General features: G+C 30.7%; 1 protein-coding gene across 1 annotated transcript in view; it reads right to left on the minus strand.

Moving 5' to 3' along the window:
• The window catches only part of LOC129918036 (ATP-binding cassette sub-family C member Sur), a 61,961-nt gene that overhangs the window by 6,551 nt on the left and 36,899 nt on the right, over positions 1-18,511 (minus strand). Inside the window, exons 12-21 of the mRNA XM_055998345.1 lie at positions 17,124-17,385; positions 16,136-16,273; positions 15,873-15,997; positions 12,646-12,748; positions 11,943-12,526; positions 11,792-11,901; positions 5,558-6,069; positions 5,193-5,350; positions 4,254-4,449; positions 314-764 (exon numbers count right to left, since the gene is read on the minus strand). Coding sequence (XP_055854320.1) covers positions 314-764; positions 4,254-4,449; positions 5,193-5,350; positions 5,558-6,069; positions 11,792-11,901; positions 11,943-12,526; positions 12,646-12,748; positions 15,873-15,997; positions 16,136-16,273; positions 17,124-17,385 — 2,639 coding nt within the window. The remainder of the gene's footprint in view (positions 1-313; positions 765-4,253; positions 4,450-5,192; positions 5,351-5,557; positions 6,070-11,791; positions 11,902-11,942; positions 12,527-12,645; positions 12,749-15,872; positions 15,998-16,135; positions 16,274-17,123; positions 17,386-18,511) is intronic.

The raw sequence follows: 18,511 nt of genomic DNA on the forward strand, positions 1-18,511 counted from the left end.
ATAAATCGATGACTACAAAAAATCACAAAAAAAAAAAAAAAAAAAAATCCGAGAAAACCTACGAAGCACACTTCATTGGTTGCACTATACACCAGCTTGTGTGGTGAAAATAAAACATGATAAAGCTCTTTTTGGTTCGTTTTTTTTTTGTTCTTTTTTCAGTCGACACGACACAAAACTCTCAGGCATCATCTGTTACCGGGTTTGACCTTCTTACGTGAGACATTCAACATCATATGTATTTGTATATTTTTTTTACCCTCTCGAGAAATTGCTTTAACCAACGAACCAACCCAATTTGTGCATATCTTACAGATGACTTCATCCTGGCAGCAGGACCTTCTGAGCGAAGGATTCACATTGCTTCCCTCATGACTGGTTAAAGATGAAGTCTGTTCATTGTCTCTATGTGGCGGCAATGTCTTCTGCTCCAACTGCTCTTGCTCTTGCTCCTGCTGATGCTGATGGTGGTGCTCTTGCTCGGCATAATATGCAACACGTTCCACGGAGCCCACATACATTTCCATGTCAGCAAAAAGTTTCACCACCCAGTTAAGGTAAATCGGTACCAGGAGAGTGTAGTTTATTGCTAGACCAACAAGTGATGGCGTTGGTCCATGTGACGCTGTTTCCATATGAGGAGAAGCGTTATTGCTTTTCGTGATGCTGCTGTTGGTGGCGTTGCTATTGTTAGTGGTGTTAATAGTGGCTGCAACCAATGCTGTCACTATGGCCACGAAAACGATTACCGCTCCCAAGTAATCCTAAGAAGATATGTGAAATAGGTTAGTTTTGCATATAAAAGTTGAAAATGTTTATAAACTTAGGAAAATCAGAAAAGAGGATATTACGGTGGGTTAGGAAGTCTTGAGAAAAAAAAGGAATAAAAACCGCAGAAAAACAATAAACAAGGAGAAAAAGAGGACAGAGTGGTATAGTTTTCACTTCACGCCCTTTTCACTTTTTGACCCGAATTAAAAAAAAAAAACAACAACAGTTCTTGAAATATGTACATATGTATGGCCCAAAAAATCGATTTAAACATTTCAATTGAGGGCAGAAAAAATCGAATGCCTTGTTCGATTTCACTAGTCAAAAAGTTTTTTTTTATAGAAATTAAAGTATATTTGGTTTCTTGTGCGCTGAGCTCGAATCTGCAGTCAGAAAAATTCTATCACATCACGTTTTTGACATATTACCATGCCAAAAATTAGAAAAATAGTATTTGCGACGTTCAAAATTCAATATCTCAAAAACTTTGCACGTTAGAGCTATTCTAGTGCTTGATTCAAATTAAAAAGGTCAATGATCATTAGAAAAGTATAATTTGGTTTCTATGGAAAATTATTTCTCGCCAATATTACTGTCATTTACGGAAAAATCAATTTTAAAAATCGTTTTTTTTTTGTTTTTTTTAATTTTTCTCAATATTTTCTAAAACAAAAGTATAGTTTTTCCACACAATCTTTAAAAAACGGTTTTAAGCTAAATAATTGCATTCCAAACTTTTCAAAAATCAAAAATTTTTTCAGTAAGTTTTTTGATTGAAAAATAGGCTATTTTTTCAAATTAAATTCGTCAAAAATCCAAAAATTAACTTTTTGCTCAAAAAACATTTTTAATAGATAGAAAACATAACAAAGTAATTTTTAACTAAGTTTTGTTTAAATCCAACTATTTTTGTAAAAGATAAAAATAAAAAATAAAAAAAAACGTATTTTTGCATTTTTTCAATATTTTTGAGGTTATAGAAAAAAATTGTTTGAGTAAAAGTTGTAGACATTTACACTACCTACAACTTTTGCATTTGACTTTTTTCGATAGGACGTCTAATTTTGACAGAAATCGTAAGAAAACCATAATTTTTGACACCCACCCCACTTTTTCGCCCACCCACCCCCTTTCCCCCAATTTTTTTGTCTGCAATTTATTTTTCCCCTTTCATATACCATTTATCCTAAATTTTTCCACCACCCATATGCTGCTAATAATTTTTTTATTTTCAAAAATTTTTGGCTAATCTAATATGTAGGTATGGCCCAAAAAATCGATTTAAACATTTCAATTGAGGAATTATTTTCAGCAAAAAATCATTTTTGAAAAAAATGTGACTTAAGTTGTTTTTGCAATGACCTATTTATTTCAAATGGTGATTTTTTTTAAAATGCAAATTTTTTCAAATAGATTTGTATCTTATTCAAAGAACATCGACTCAGAGAGCACAAATATTTATTTTTTATAAGTTTTGGACAAGTAGTAGTTTAATTTTTAGAGGTTTTTGAATTTTGCAAGTTTGGGAGTTAAAAGACGATCCGATGCAAAAGATATGAGTCCTAAAGATTAAAAGAAACCCAACCCAAAAGTAATAAAATTTCAATCTCTAAATCTCAAAAAAAAAAAAAAATACCCCAGAGTCATTATTCCTTTATAAGAAAGTTGAATAATTGAAACGCATTTAACATCTGATTTATGTATGTAAATAAATCTCAGACTTGATCTGTCCTTGCTTTGGGCTTATTTGTACAGGTTTTGTGATTAAGAATTTTAGCATTGTTTGAAATATTAAAAATATGTTGTTTATTTTTTTTTGCGACCAAATTTTTGCAAGACTTTAAAATCAATGTGTATTAATTTTATTTGTAGAAAATTAAAAAGAAATTCTAAATCAAACCCCTGAATTTTCTGATGAACAATCTGTTTAACTACTGTGATATTTATGACAGACATGGACTATATATGTATGACGAAAACTAGTTTTAGAATGATTTGAAACCAATACTGCCAAGTAAAACATTGTACTGACATTATCTTTTGTTTTTAAAAATATTACTCATACGCCATAGTGACCATTCAAGTTCAGTTTTAAGCTTTTTTTTCTCAATTATATAAGTAATTGTTTATATGTGTTGTGTAATCCCACGGACAAACATGTATAAAAGCTGATCTTATTGGCAGTCAAAGTCATATTCGTTTAGTACTTTGCTTTCGATGGCCGGGTCAATACCAATGTTATTAAAAAAACATAAACAAAAAAACTTGAGATAATTTTTATTTGCGACAAACGTACGAAGACGACCTTTTGCTTAGTTTTTCTCTTCTTAGTAAATTTTTTAATTATTTTAATTTTATATGAAATATTTTTGGTGAAAGGGTATTTTTTTTTTGAGGTGTTGAATTTATGAGTGAGAAAGATATCAAAACAGCTGACATAAATTTTGTTAATGCTTAACTTAGTAAATATAAAATTATATTTAGCGAAAGAGTGTTTTTTTTTGTTTGAAAGGGTGTTTTTTTTTTTGGGAAATAAGGAAAATCCGCTATAAGTCCGATAAAATCAATGGTATGAAAGGAACCCTTAAGAAATTTATTAAAAATGTTGTTTTTCTCATGGGAATAAAACGAATAAAATTAGTTTATAAATTTTTTTTTCAAGTGAAAGGGTGTTTTTTTTTAGGTATAGAGAAAATGTGGGTATATTGGAAAAACTAAGTAATAACACTGGTATCATATTGAAATTATTTTACTTTTGAAATTGGAAACAAGAATCTAAAAAAAAAAAAAACACCTCAAAAGTGTAAGAATAATAATGGTAAAAGGGTGTTTTTTTTTTAGTCAAAACAGAATTGATAGGCCACTTTAATGAAATTTGGTAAAAACATTGCGTTAAGGATAGAAAGCAAGAACAAAGAGTTTTCGTAAAAAAAAATCGGGGTTAAAGGGTGTTTCTTTGTAGAGACAGTAAAATATGAATCTAATTGGTCTTGAAAATCCAATGATTCATTTTAGTTTTGTTTTCGATGACAAATTGAACATTTATACTAAAGATCCTAGACATTATACATATACGAATCATTGGCTTTTTGGGACCAATTACAGATTTGACTGTCTCTTTGAAAAAAAACACCCTTTCACCTTACTTGTTTGTATTAAAAATTGTATTATTGCTTTCTATCCCAAATGCAACGTTTTTATCAAATTTCACTGTAGTGGCCGCTCAATTTTGTTTTTTTGTTTGTATCTAATAACTCCACTAAGTGAGATGTAATATGCATAAAAAAGACAGTAAATGGACGAAATGGTCCTTTTTTTCTATAAAACAAGGTTCGTTCAAAAGCAAGAGCCAAATGCCAACTACCTTTAAAGATTTATCAATCTTTTTTTTTTTTTTCTAGAAATCGCTTAAGAGAATTTTGATATTGCATGCAGGTTGTCATGTTAATCAGTCACACCTACAAATATTATTTTCAACTTACCAGTGATATACCCAACCAACGATTACTGGTATTGAGAAGAGTGAAAGCAATATTATTTGCCTCAAGATGTTTAAATAAATTCTCTGTAAATCTGGCTTCTTGACTGTATGCTCGAATTGTAACAGCACCTTCAATAGTCTCTGATAAATGTGAAATAACTGGTGAGTTTGTCATATTTTCAATTCGCTGGAGTTCTCTGAAAAAAAAAGAAAATGAAAAGACAAATTGTCAGTACCTTCGTTAGTTTTTGAATGACAAAAATATGAGAAATTTCTCCGTATTTTAAACAGCCACTAGTACAAAAATGCAAAGAGAAAAAAAAAAAACATATATAAAAACAAGCGGATTCCACATTAAATAAGCGGATTTCTGCATGGTTTTTTGCCAAGATGACTTCTGTCTTAAATTAAGCGGACAATTCTTTGGACAATTCTTCTTAATTTCTTGAATGCGCATATTAAAAAAAAAAACACTTAATTTAAGCGGAAAATCATCTTTTTTTATGCGGAAACATTTTAATTTAAAAAGAAAAACGGGCGGACACTGGGGATCGAATCTACAAATTTTTGTCGGTTTTTAAGATGAAAATTCACATTAAAATGAAATAAAGTTCACCTTAAATTTAACAGAATTTAAGCGGATTCCACTTATTTTAAGCGGAAGTCATATTTTTTCTCTGTGTTCTTTATCATAAATGATACATTTAGGCGATTGCGTATCCTGAATCAAACCCAAATGGTATAAATTCAACCCAATTCTGGTATAATTTTCATTTATCAATTTCAAAATGCATAATCCAGCATTTAATAAGTCAAAACTAAATTAAAATGAAAGCCAAAGGAACAACCTTGCAAACGTAATGCCAAAAGGACTCTCTACGAGAAGCTCCATATTACATTAACCGATACCACCCAATTTTCACAAAATAAATAAACTTACCTTGACGAGCATCTGTAGAACTTTTGAATGATGTAGTATGCGGTGCATATTGGAAGCGTTAGAAGCACAAACCATGGCGTTATGCTAACATTAATCAGAATCGCACACAGGCACAACAGCATGAATTGTAGGAGTCTCTGACTTGTTGCTGCAATTTTCTGTAGAACCAAAAAAAAAGAGAACAAAAAAAAAAAGAACTTAATTCCACATCACGTACGTACACGAAGAAGGATAATATGTGATGGGATGGACTCTCGACTTGGCTATAAAAAGGGAATGGGTAGGGTTGATTTATCCTCTCTCATAGCCCCAAGGAGAGAACTACCCTACACACTCTATTCTATACCACCACAAGAAATACAAACCTTATCGATTATCGCCATATCATTACTGAAACGATTCATTATCCTTCCCATGGGAGTGATTTGGAAAAAATGCAAAGACTTGGTCAAGATCGATTGCAGCAGCTTGTCGTGTAGCAGTCTCCTGGCATTACATCCGGCAATTTGTCCCACAGGAGTTGTTATTAACGCCATTAGAATGCATATGCTTGAGATAATGGCATACGTCCGGAAATAGTACATGACTTCAACTTCAACTTCAACTCCAACTTCACTTACACTTGACAAGGTGGAATTGCTTTTTGCTGTTGTTGTTGTTGTTGTTTGTTCAGTCCACCGTTGTAACCATACATCGGTATAAACTCGTAAACATTGCCATATCAAGGCAGTTGTGAAAAATACCAAAACTATTGGCAATCCAGCTGATTTCAAATAGAGCATGTAAATTTCAACAGGGATTTCTCCGTATTTACGCTCATCGTCAGATACCTGAATATTGTTGTCATTTGCATCTGTCAATGAATCAGGATTTATATCTGCAAGAGACGAAAAAAAATAAATTAACCTGGTATACATTTGCATTGACATCCTATCTATCTAGAGATACAAGCCAACCCACAACAAACACACAATCGGATATAGATACACATGTGTTAAGTATTATGTGATAATTTGCATTTTACATTTCGATATGTCAAGTAGCACTATCTATGTTGATTGGTATAAAGTGGTTTTAAGCTTAGGTCATGTAATGAAACTTATTGTTACTTTAGTGCTATTTTTTAAAATCAAACAGTTGAAAAAGGTTTTTTTATGTTTAAGTTTAAAGTACGCTTGTTAACTGGTATAATTGAAAAAAAAATTATCGTCCTGAATGGTTAAGTTTTGCATTCTGAATTGAGTTATTTGGAACTGCCTTTTTTAGTATGCAAACGTTACGTACAATTATCAAACGATTGGTATAAACTCGTTTAATTACTATCCGACGATTGGTATAAACACGTATAACTTAAAGTTATTAACTGTGCAAAAACAGCGGATTGGCACATTTGAAAAACTTTTTTTAATGCAAGAATGGTCGAATTTCTTTGGCGTTTCGTTTACAATTTTTTTTTTAATTTCCAATGGACAATTAATGTTTTTAAATATTTAAATATTACGCGTATTTGTTTTTCAGTTGATTATAAAAACTGCTATAAAAAAATTATAAAATTTGATAGAACATAAAAGAATTATTTTACCTAAAATACTTAACATGATGGTGACTGGTATAAAACAACACCGTTTCTCTATTCGCAAATGATCAAAACATAAACGTATTTCAATAATTTTGTTTAAGGTATCAGTACCTGAATTCAGTAGTGAACAGGTTAATTTGTTTTTATTTTCTAATTGGTATAAAGATGTCAGTTAAAATCAGAATGATATAGAAATATACCTTTAACTTGGCCAGCTTACACTTCCAATTGAATTGATTTTTATTAAAAAGCGAATCTATTAAACAATGAAGATTTTAAAAAAATTTGAGGCGATCGCTACGGGGCGGAAAAAATCGCGTTTCGAGAAAAATGCGTTTGAAATTTTCGTTTTGGCACTGCAGTAGGTTCGGAGCGCATGGGTTTTGGGGAATCTCTACGGACATTCGAGGTTTCATATAAGGCTAAGACCTGAAAATAGTTTCTTGACGCTATCACAAACAGTTGGAATTTGCAATTTTCGAGGGATACAATTTTGTTTTATCTCAGATTGAAACGCGTGTCCGCCATTTTAGAAATAAATGACACTGTGTGACAAAAAATTGTAAAAAATATACCTACGCGAGTGGAGACCTATCACATTTTTTAGAGCTTGTTACGCTGATTATAGAACAGCAAATGAAAAATCCAGTTAGTTTTGCACTGAAAATTTTTTACTTGCGATATAGGTACTATTGGGCAAGTTTAGGATTCGTAATAAAATTCGAACTCGAGATAACAATTTTACATGACATTACGATGATGGAGAATGTCAAAAAAGTGGGTCCGGCAATTCTGTCTGTCTGTCTGTCAGTAAGAACCTCGAGCTACAGCCTAAACTACTGAAGCGATTTTCTTCAAACTCGGTAGTTAACAGTTTTGAGTGATTCCCTAGAGGAGAAATTGAAGTTTTTTTTTTAGCACCAAAACTAACGGTACCTGTCATACAACGGAAACAGAAAAGTTGATTTATTTCAAAAACGGCTCTAACGATTTTGAGTAAAAATTTTCTGCTTACTGTTACAGATGAGAGCCTCCTTTAACAATAAAAAAATATTTTTTGTACCGTTATTAACGGTACCTGCCATAGAACGGTTTTTTTGATTTATGAATTTCTCATAAACGACAAAACAGATTTCGACCAAATTTTTAATACAGAAACGTTTAAACAATCATTATTTAAAAAAAATTAAAATTTTTCAAAAAACACATTTTTGGATTTTTAAAAAATATTTCAAATTTTTTTTTTGAAAAATCAATTTTTTGGAAACGAGTTGTTTTTATGTGTAAATTAATTATTTATTCAAAATTGCATATCAACTTTTTTTTTTGAAAAATGCTAGAAAATTTTTATATATAAAAAATTATTTTTTTAAAAAACGGCTCTAACGATTTTCGAAAATTTTTTTCTAAAAATTCTTTTTTATACTAGAAATAAAATGGCATATTTTGTTTTTTGTAAAAGATCATTTCAAACGGTATTTAATTATTTATAAAAACGGATTTTATTTTTTTTTTCTGTACCACTAACGAAATTCCGTGAAAATATCAAATTTTAAATTTTCCCTTATTTCGTTCAATAAAAAACTTTAACATTAGAGTAACTTTTACCATAAGAGCAAGTACGTGCGACCCCAGTCGTGCAATTTTTTTTTATTTATATGTATATATTGTTAAATTTACATATAAAAAATATATAAAAAATAAATTTGTTTAATTTGTGTGTTATAAGATTTCAATTGATGAAAATGAAATAAAAATCTGGTATGTTTTTAGCAGAGAAGATATTTCGAAATTCCGTAGATTTAATAGATATAAATTCATTAGTCATGATGTAATTAATTTTTATTCACTAACGAATAAATAAAATGCCCGACTGTGTCACACATACTTCCTTTTATGGTAAAAGTAGCTAAATTTGAGTAAGGAATTTCTTAAGAAAATATAAAACTTGGAGAAAAAAAATTGGTTATACACTATCAGATTTATTGCAACTCATCATTTATTAACATTTTTGCTTATGCTTGTTTTTTATGAATAGATTTGGTCAAGCTCCTAAACTAAGCGCATAAAGATGTTCCCTCGTTACGTATGTAAAAAAGATGTACCATTGCAATAAATACCAAGATAGGCTAAAAATAAGATGAACTAAATCGTGGACGCATTCAAGTGACTTCCATATCCCGATAAAGTTGGTACTGTTGCTCCATTTATCACATGATTAAATATTCAAAAGAGTCCATTTTAATTTTTCCGATGAAAATCTGTGTATTGAGTAAGATGGAAAATGTGCTTCTATACTCTGTCCGATAAAAATATGCAGTACAGGGAAGATAAGGCATTTGCATCTCACTCTGCTTCACGCCTTCTGGATATGTCTATCACATAAAAAAGCTCACACAGCGATGCCGTATTATCCAAAAAAAATTGTTTCGAAAAGGTACCAGCGTTACCATTTTGTCAGTAAAATTTCAACAAACGAAAACAAAAAAAATTAATTTTTCGTTTAAAACCAAAATAGCAAATCAAAAACTCACTCATTTAAGACGCAGCCCGACTCCCCGCATAGGTAAAAAAATTGTCTTGTTGAAATGTTAAAATGTTGACATTAACTGTTTCCTACAAACACAATGCCGTCTTTACCATAAGGGCACACGGGGCCCGTGCCCAGGGCCCCATTCTCAGGGGGGCCCCGAAGGAACGAAAATTTCCCTCACACATTTATTCTCAAAACATTTTTGTCGGGCAGACCATCCTCACACATTATTTTCAAAACATTTTTGTCGGGCAGACCATCTACCAAAAAATTTTAGTTTTTATATGGCAACCAAATAAAGTTTTTTCTACACCTATACGGAAAATACAATATGTTTTCAAAATGAAAACAAATTATGTGGCGTTGTATGCGGACATTTAAATCCAAACGACCAAATCCAAATTAAATTTTCCAAAAAATAAGACAATAATATTTTCAAAAAACAAGAAAAATAACTTTTTTTTCCACTGTAGGTAAGATTATTTATTATTGATTAAAACAACTAATTCTCTTTAATTATCTTTTTCCTTAAATAATAATTTCGTTGGAAGTTCGCGAAACTGTCAAATTTGTAGTGCGTGTTAAAATCAGTGTAAAAATATGTGTAGATTCGTATTAAAAGACGAAAAAAGAATCAATTCGTTGGCAAAAAAACATCAATACTTTTTCCGTTAGAAAACGTTTAAGAAAAAACTATTGCCGGCTCATCGACGGTACATTAATGTTTTGATAATTTTTTTTTTAAGTTTTCTTAATTTTAATATTTGTATAAACCTTTTTATGTCAAAATATTCATTAAAATCGGTTGTGTCGTTTACATTAAGAAATCGGTTCTATGGCAAGTAGGTACCGTTAATAACGGTTGAAAAAAATATTTTTCTTATTTCAAAAGTGCGTCCTTATTTGCAGCATTACATGTTTTTTTTTTCAAAGCAAAATCCTTATCCGTTTTTGAGAAAATTGCAATATCTCGAAAACTTTATATTGGAGATATCCGTTAAAAAGGAGACATTAAAATAAAATAAAATAAAATAAAATAAAATAAAATAAAATAAAATAAAATAAAATAAAATAAAATAAAATAAAATAAAATAAAATAAAATAAAATAAAATAAAATAAAATAAAATAAAATAAAATAAAATAAAATAAAATAAAATAAAATAAAATAAAATAAAATAAAATAAAATAAAATAAAATAAAATAAAACAAGACAAAACAAAACAAAATAAAATAAAATAAAATAAAATAAATTAAATTAAATTAAATTAAAATAAAAGAAAATAAAATAAAATAAAAGAAAAGAAAAGAAAAGAAAAGAAAAGAAAAGAAAAGAAAAGAAAAGAAAAGAAAATAAAAGAAAAGAAAAGAAAATAAAAGAAAAGAAAAGAAAAGAAAAGAAAAGAAAAGAAAAGAAAAGAAAAGAAAAGAAAAGAAAAGAAAAGAAAAGAAAAGAAAAGAAAATAACGGCTCTTGGAAATCACTTACAAATCGTCTGTATCGAGTTTTTAGCGAATCTATTAATCCGTTTGAGCTCTTTTTTCCAATTCTTCAAACAGAAACTTATAACCGGTACAGGGAAATTATTGGCAGTATAAAATGTACAATTATTGGCAGTGGCAACGTTTGATGTCTCAATGCGCGTATTATTGGCACCCCCTACCAATAATAAAGACACTAGGAACTTTATATGGAACGATATATTGGCAGCCCTTTTTAACCAACCATTGCTTTTTAGCCAACCATTGTACTTATTTTACTTTCCAAAAGGGCCCCAAATTCTTGTGTGCCCAAGGGCCCCAAGATAGTTAAAGACGGCCCTGTACATACACTACACATATTAAAAATCAAACAGCCACCAACACCACGACAACACATTATGCTTTTTTTCGTTCTAAAAGCTTGAAAAAAGCATTAATCCTGAAAGCTCTTTCAGAAAAATAATAGAAAAGGGAGTATTTTATGAAGGAAGTTTACCAATGGTAACTCTTATGTATTGTGAATACTTTTAATAAATAGATTTTATGACTGAGTTTTATTCTTTCACAGATCGTGTGGTAGATCGGTCATAGGAGGATGTACTTCCTTTATAAAGAAATAACAACAACAATGCCATGGCGCGTCTGTGGAATTCTTGTGTGTTTCAGGGGCATATTTTCCGTGAATTGCTTTTTAGCAATCGTTAGGTCCCATTGATTTTGAAAAAGCTCTCCCGTAAGGCCTGTACTGCCAATTTTTATCGGACAGAGTATAGTATCAAAGCATCCTGTACAATATGTGTTACATTTATGAAATTCTGTATTAATGTTGTTTCACTAAGTGGTATGAATTCGTTTAATTTAAACGACTTGGTCAGTTTGCTTGAAATCTTACAATCCAGCTTCTTAAAGCTATGTCATTTTTTATAACTTTTTAAATTCAAACAAAATTAAGCTTTAAATTTGTTCTTCTTTTCTATATTCTTCTGAGTGAAGAAGAAAAAAACTTACCTTTAATAACATCCGACTCATCTTCCACCCAACTCGTCTGGGTCGATCCATCCGTCGATGGAATAGGTTCCTCACTTATGCTACTGAAAATCCCGACTATCACATGACAATTTCAATATCAAATTATAAAAGGTTCATAGCTATCACTCACACAATAGAATTGGTTGCGCTGACAGGACGATGATGTGGATGATGATGTTGGTGATGATGGTTCTTAGCCGTTGGTGTTTTTGGTTGATTCGATTTGCGAGATGACATTCGATGCAAAAATTGCTGGAATCCTATTTTCGATGACTTCAAGTCCAAATCATCACCTTGAAGGCGTGTCATAGATTCATCGAAGCTTTGCTGTTGTTTCTGATGCTTCTGTTGCGGAAAGGCAAAAGAGATATTTCTCATTACTGGCGATTGCGATTGCGACGATGAAAACGACGATGATAACGGTGATGGAGGAATTTGTTCCAATTCTCTCAATTCTGGCTGCAAAGAGTGTACACGAAGAATTTCTTTTTTATGCAAAGAACTGTAGCGTTTTAATTCAAAGGAATGTGCTGCACGTCGTCTTTGTCCTGATGCAGTTGAATTCGGTCCAAATCCAACTGGATGACGACGTCGTATGATAACATCGTCGTTTTGGCATTCATCGATTGGAATAGGCATATCGTAGATTAGATGCCTTGATCCATAGAAGCTTGAACGTTTTTTTGGTTTGCAATAAAAGGCCGATGGCAAAGACTGTGTGTGAAAAGATAAAAGATAAAGAGAGAGAGAATGTATGTGTTTTTGTGAATGAGAATAAGTGAAGTTGATTAAATTTCTTTTTTTTGGTTGAGAAAAATGGAACTAAAACTCACAGGAAAATGTTGTTCATTCTCAACTGAAGTATGCAGACGTTGAAGACCAAGTTTTGTTATGTTCTTGAATAGCTTCCATCGTTCACTTGCTGTTCTTCCTCGACTGAAATTTAAAAAAAAAGTTCTAATTTTAAAATATTTTAGTTTCATAATTTCTAATTTAAAACTCATAGGCATTTTTTTTTCCTTTTTTCAGGAACTAGCTTAATTATCACTGGAAAAATAGTGTCAAGTGTTCTTCTAGAAAAAAATATATATATTAGTTGTTTATGTTCTAAATTCGCAAAAGTATGTTTTTTTGGTTTACTAAACCAAAAAGGGGAAACAATTGGAAAACAGGTATAACAATAAGACCGATGCCATCAAAATGAAATAGGTCAAAAAAACAATCAATCTTTTATTCACGATGTTTAATATGCGAAAAAATAGGGTCTAGAAAGTCCGTCTCTCATCCAGTCTGTAGTCCCGACAGCTTTAAAAAATCGGTTCATTTACTTCAAAATTGGGATGAAGCGTTTTTTTGAGACCTCCAGGGGAGTTTCTGTAATAAATTTTTTTTGACCAAAAAACAATTTTGAAAAATTTTAAAATTTTGAAAAAGTTTAATTTTCCCAAAAACGGGTCCTACGATTTCGATAAGAAAAAAAAACTTTTTTTAAACTAGAAATATTATTTTTAATTGTATAATGAAACCTTTTTCTGATTTTGAATTTTATCTAAGGTATACAAAAAATATTTCAATCACAAAATGTTGGTAAAAAAAATTTTTTGGTAATAATTTTTTTGGACACAATTTTTTTGTAATTAAGTTTTTAGATATTTTTAAATATTTCTTCAAAATGGATTGGTATTTTTAAAATATTGTTCACAATAAAAAAAAAAATCTATCCAACTAAAAGACTATGATTGTAGTACTTAAAAATTACTTACAAGCACTTTTACATATCGAGAGTTTCCTTGCCATATATAGTCGAATTTGTAAATACCTCAATCTGAAAAGGTCCCACCGCTTGGATCGTTTTTAATAACTTGATTTTTATTTTCTTCTGCACGGAGTTCTCAAACAAGTGCCTTTTATCTACAAAATTTGCTTTCGTTTCGTAATTTGTATGCAAAAAATCGATTATCGAGATTTTTTAACGGGAATTTCTCCAAAACGCGAGTGGATTCGAGTTCAAAACACTCGAAATATTTAGAAAAATATTTTTTTGACATAAATCCACAGTTAAAGAAAAAAAAATCTTAAAAGTTCATAGAACAAAATCGATTATCGAGATTTTATAACAGAAATATCTAGAAAACGCGAGATCATACAAAAAATTTGATTTCGGTTTCGAGTTCAACACACTCAAAACATTTAGAAAAGTATTGCTTTGTTCCTGAAAAAAAAAAACACTGTTAGCTTATTGAGATTTTTTAACAGGAATATCTCCAAAACGCGAGCTAATAGAGCATTTTTGACTTCAGATTCGAGCTAGGCACCCCATCAAACTTAATAAAACAAAACCCTTGTTGCACAGTGTTAATGGAGTCAGTTGAATACTATGTCGAAAAAGTGCGTTTTTCATACATTGTCATGGGAAAATTTTTTAAAACTGTATTTACTTTCTTAAAGAAAATCCGTTAGGTTGAAAATATTAATCGAGGCAACTCCTTTATTAGTTTAAAAAAAAACTCCACAGAAGAGATTAAATGACTAAAATAAATTTTCAATCTTGAATTTAACTATTGCAAGTTTATTTTTGTTGTTATCGTTTTATAGTTCGGTACTGAAGATATCCTTTTTGGATATTCTTCTTCGGGATATAGACCAGTGCCGATGCCTTCAAAAACATTAAAAAGTACAAAAAAATCATAGTAGGATGAAACCCATTGCAAAAGGAGGTGAATATGATAAAAATAAAAAGGAAAAATAAATTACGGGCGAACCAAGTTCGGGAAGTGAAAAATTTTTTTTATCATTGTTTACAATTTTGGCATATTTATTCAAATTTACACTTTAATTACTCAAAAAACGTAAGATTTATCAAGGTTACATGAAATCTTACGTTTTTTGAGTAATTAAAGTGTAAATTTGAATAAATAGGCCAAAATTGTAAACAGTGATAAAAAATTTACGAATTCAAGCTTTTTTCATTTTTTGCATTTTACGAGAACATGTTCTATAGTATACTAATGTAAGTTTTTTTTACACCATCAGAAAATAGACATTTTGACGAACGAAATGCCCACCGACTTTTTGAAAAAAGCTGATATTTTGACACGTGAATTTTCGATTGAAAATTAGGGTGTTTTTTTTGGCATTAAGTCAAAATAAGGTGAACAAATTGATATTTTAAATCAAATAAACAACAGTGTATTTGGGACATAATAAGGTAAGTTTTCACCAAATTTCGTAGAAAAATTTTTGTTTTTGAAAAAGATAAAAATAAAAAACCAAAAACTCGGTTTTTTGAATTTTTCACATAAATTTTGAGGTTATGTGAAAAAATTGTTGATACAAAAGTTGTAGATCTTTTTATTACCTACAACTTTGTCATACAACTTTTTTCTATAGGACTTGTAGTTTTCCCGGAAATCGAGATATACCATTTTTTACCATTAAAAACTCAACCCACCCACTTCCCGAACTCGGCTCGCCCGTAATTTATTTTTCCTTTAATTTTCATCATATTCACCTCCTTTTCCAATGGGTTTCATTCTACTATGATTTTTTTTTTTTGGTTTAAAAATTATCGACCCTGGTCTAATAGCGACGAATTAGGAAGTTATTGAGGATCACCAGAAATATCATCACAGAGGGCGATCATTGTTGTCACATTCTAAATAATGTAGGTCAAAGAAGACGAGTTCACTGGGGTGTATACGTAATCTTTTTTTTTAATGTTGTTTTTGTTATGGAAAGAATTCAGTAAATCTGTCGAAATCAAATCAGGACTGATATTATAGTCCTATTTGATTCATTGAAGCATGCACTATTTTTTCTTCCACGATGTAGGGGAAATTATAGAAATTATAAAACCCAAAGAACCAATTTTTTGAGAACTTGCCATTTTCAAAAATTATTTTTTTGTTCAAAAATAAAAAAAAAAATACATTTTTGTGCAATGAAAAGTTTCAAATTAAAAGAAAGGATTTGATAAAAAAAAATTGTCAGTATTTTTTAGTACAAAGTGAAGGAAACTAAAGGAAAATAAATTCAAATGCCAATTCTACATTTTACATACCATAATTTGTCTTTTTCACTCATTGTAATAATCGTCTTCCATCTATCTACAATTTTCGGATGATTTGCTTCGATATCCTTGTAGCTACCAGCTGCTTGCATACAACCATTCTTCATAACGACAATCTACATAAAGAAATCATTTATTCATACAAAAAAAAAATGTCTAATCACACCCTGGAGGTACTTTTTCCATAGTTTGTTATCGAAGTAGTATTATCATCATTTCCATAATCACATTTTTTTTTTTCGATTTTTACTTACATAGTCTGCAGTGTGTATCAATTGCAAACGTTGAGTTACCAGAATAACAGTCCGATTGGCATTTAATAACATTTTTCTAATGCTTCTTTCAAAAACGTGCCCGGAAACTTCATTGTCCAGCGATGAAAGTGAATCGTCCTGAAGAGAAGAAAGAACGAGCATTCATGTAATAAAACGTTCATAAGAGGATTGTTAAAAAAAAAATGCCACAAATAAATAGAATAGGAGTTAAAATGGACCTATTCAGTGCGAGGAGATATTACATACAGTTTGGTTATACGTTGAATGTAATTCAATTGCATAAGGGACAATTCAAAGTAAAGTTTTTTCTCTGGGCAAAAATGGTTTTGTTGTCGTCGTCGTGTGACAGGCTAAGTTAATTATCGTTGAATGGAAGACTTGAAGGCAAACAAAAAAAAAAAAGCAGAGAAAATTGTCTGACCGTAAGGAAAGTTTTTCTTTTTAGTCTCTGTATCAGTTTAAGGAGACTGGGACACTCGTTTACGGGAGGGACAAAGGAAATACATATATTGTAACAGAGGCTAAATGTGTACATGTAAATTGCTATCGGGGTACTTTTTGACTACGTGAAAAGTTCCAATGATCACTTGGTCATTTATTGGCAGTCAATATAATGTCCTGTTAGAGTACTAAAAAAATGACAAAATTTGGTGTAAAAATTGAATTAAAATTTCAGTCTGAAGAATTATTTTCAAACTTTTGACCTCGTCTGGTTCCCAAACTAACTTAACGTCCATTGGGAACCTACACAAAGTTCACAAAGAACTCAAAAACCAATTTGGTTTTATATACAAGTAACATTTTTGCAATTTACTTCCACTTCCATTTTTAAAGTTTATTTTTACTCAACGCAAGAGACTCTTCCCTCTTTGACTTCTTTAAATCTCTCCCCGTGGGAATATGAACGAAACGAAAAAAAATAAAAATAGAAAAAAAAAAAACAAATTTTTCTAAAATAACATCTCACCATGATGACAACATTCGCTGAGGAATACAAAGATCTTGCTATAGCAATGCGCTGCCTCTGTCCACCAGACAAATTTATTCCACGTTCTCCGATTATTGTCATATCGCCTTTGGGCATCAGTTCTATATCTGGCTTGAGGGCACACGATTCCAGGACCATGTTGTAGCGTTTCGGACGAAATGACTCGCCAAAAAGGATATTCTCACGTATACTAGCATGTTGAAGCCATGGCACTTGGGGGACATATGCAATTGTTGCGAATCTGCAAAGTGTAAAATTTATTTTTTTTTTTAAAGAAAACAAAAAATATAAATAACAATATTGGTGTGAGAAGTTGCCAAAGAAGAAAAAAAATGTTATTTGTATCTATTTTCTATTGATATTAAACTCTCTCTCTGAGATGTCTGGGAATAGATATGAGACAAATTTATGCTACGCCAGTTGAATTTTTTTCTTTTTTTTTTTTTGTTTAGCTTTTTTGGATGGTTTAGTTTTTGTTTCAAATGTGAGATGACCTTGAAATAGTCAGATATAGATTACTGGAGATGTGTTTTGGTTTTTTAATCGACAAAATGGGTGGTTTTTTGTGTGTTTGATAAATGGTTTTTTGTGTCCTTGAAAATGTTCTTTTATTCTTAGACTGTTTGTTTGGAGGTCAATATAAAAAAACTTCTGGATCAGAAGGCAATTTAAAAAATGGCCTCAGAAGGCCTTAGAAAATATACATAAAGTGAATTGGCATTTGAAACAAAAAAAATATTTTGTATTAGGTCAATTTATGCATTTGTAACAAACAAAAAAGGACTTACGACATACGAATTTTACGTGATTTTTTAAGAACAAAATATTATTTATTTTTTCTATTCACAGAAATGTGTTTAAGAAAATTGATAATTATCAATTATAATTGAAGGTAGGGCAACTCTGACTTTTAATATCATAATTCTTATAGCCCAGTCATTTTAGTAATTTTTAAGCCCAATCTGCGGAAAAATTCCTACTGGGCTGAATTTTGGTATACAGCTTTTCATATTGGTTTGAGGATTCACACCCATGTCCTTCGGATGTTGATCTTTAACGGCAAAATATGATAAGCTGATTTAATTCTGATCTCGAATGCACTGTCCAATGGGGAATAAGAAACCGCGTAGGATTTAATGCTTCTAAAAAACAATGCTGCTTACTATCGCAAAAACGAAACCCTCCCCCTTTGCCACTATCCATGAGTGGTACTTGCATCGAGGAAACTGAACAGCTTTCGATTCTAGGAATGTCCATTACAAACCACCTCCTGTGGAATGAGCACATATTCGATGTCGCCAAAAACTCTGCGAAATGCTTAGGTTTCCTCCGAAGATGTAAGAAACTTTTCACCCCTTCTGATCTAG

This window comes from Episyrphus balteatus, chromosome 4 (genome assembly GCF_945859705.1).
Source record: "Episyrphus balteatus chromosome 4, idEpiBalt1.1, whole genome shotgun sequence".
NCBI classification, from domain to species: domain Eukaryota; kingdom Metazoa; phylum Arthropoda; class Insecta; order Diptera; family Syrphidae; genus Episyrphus; species Episyrphus balteatus.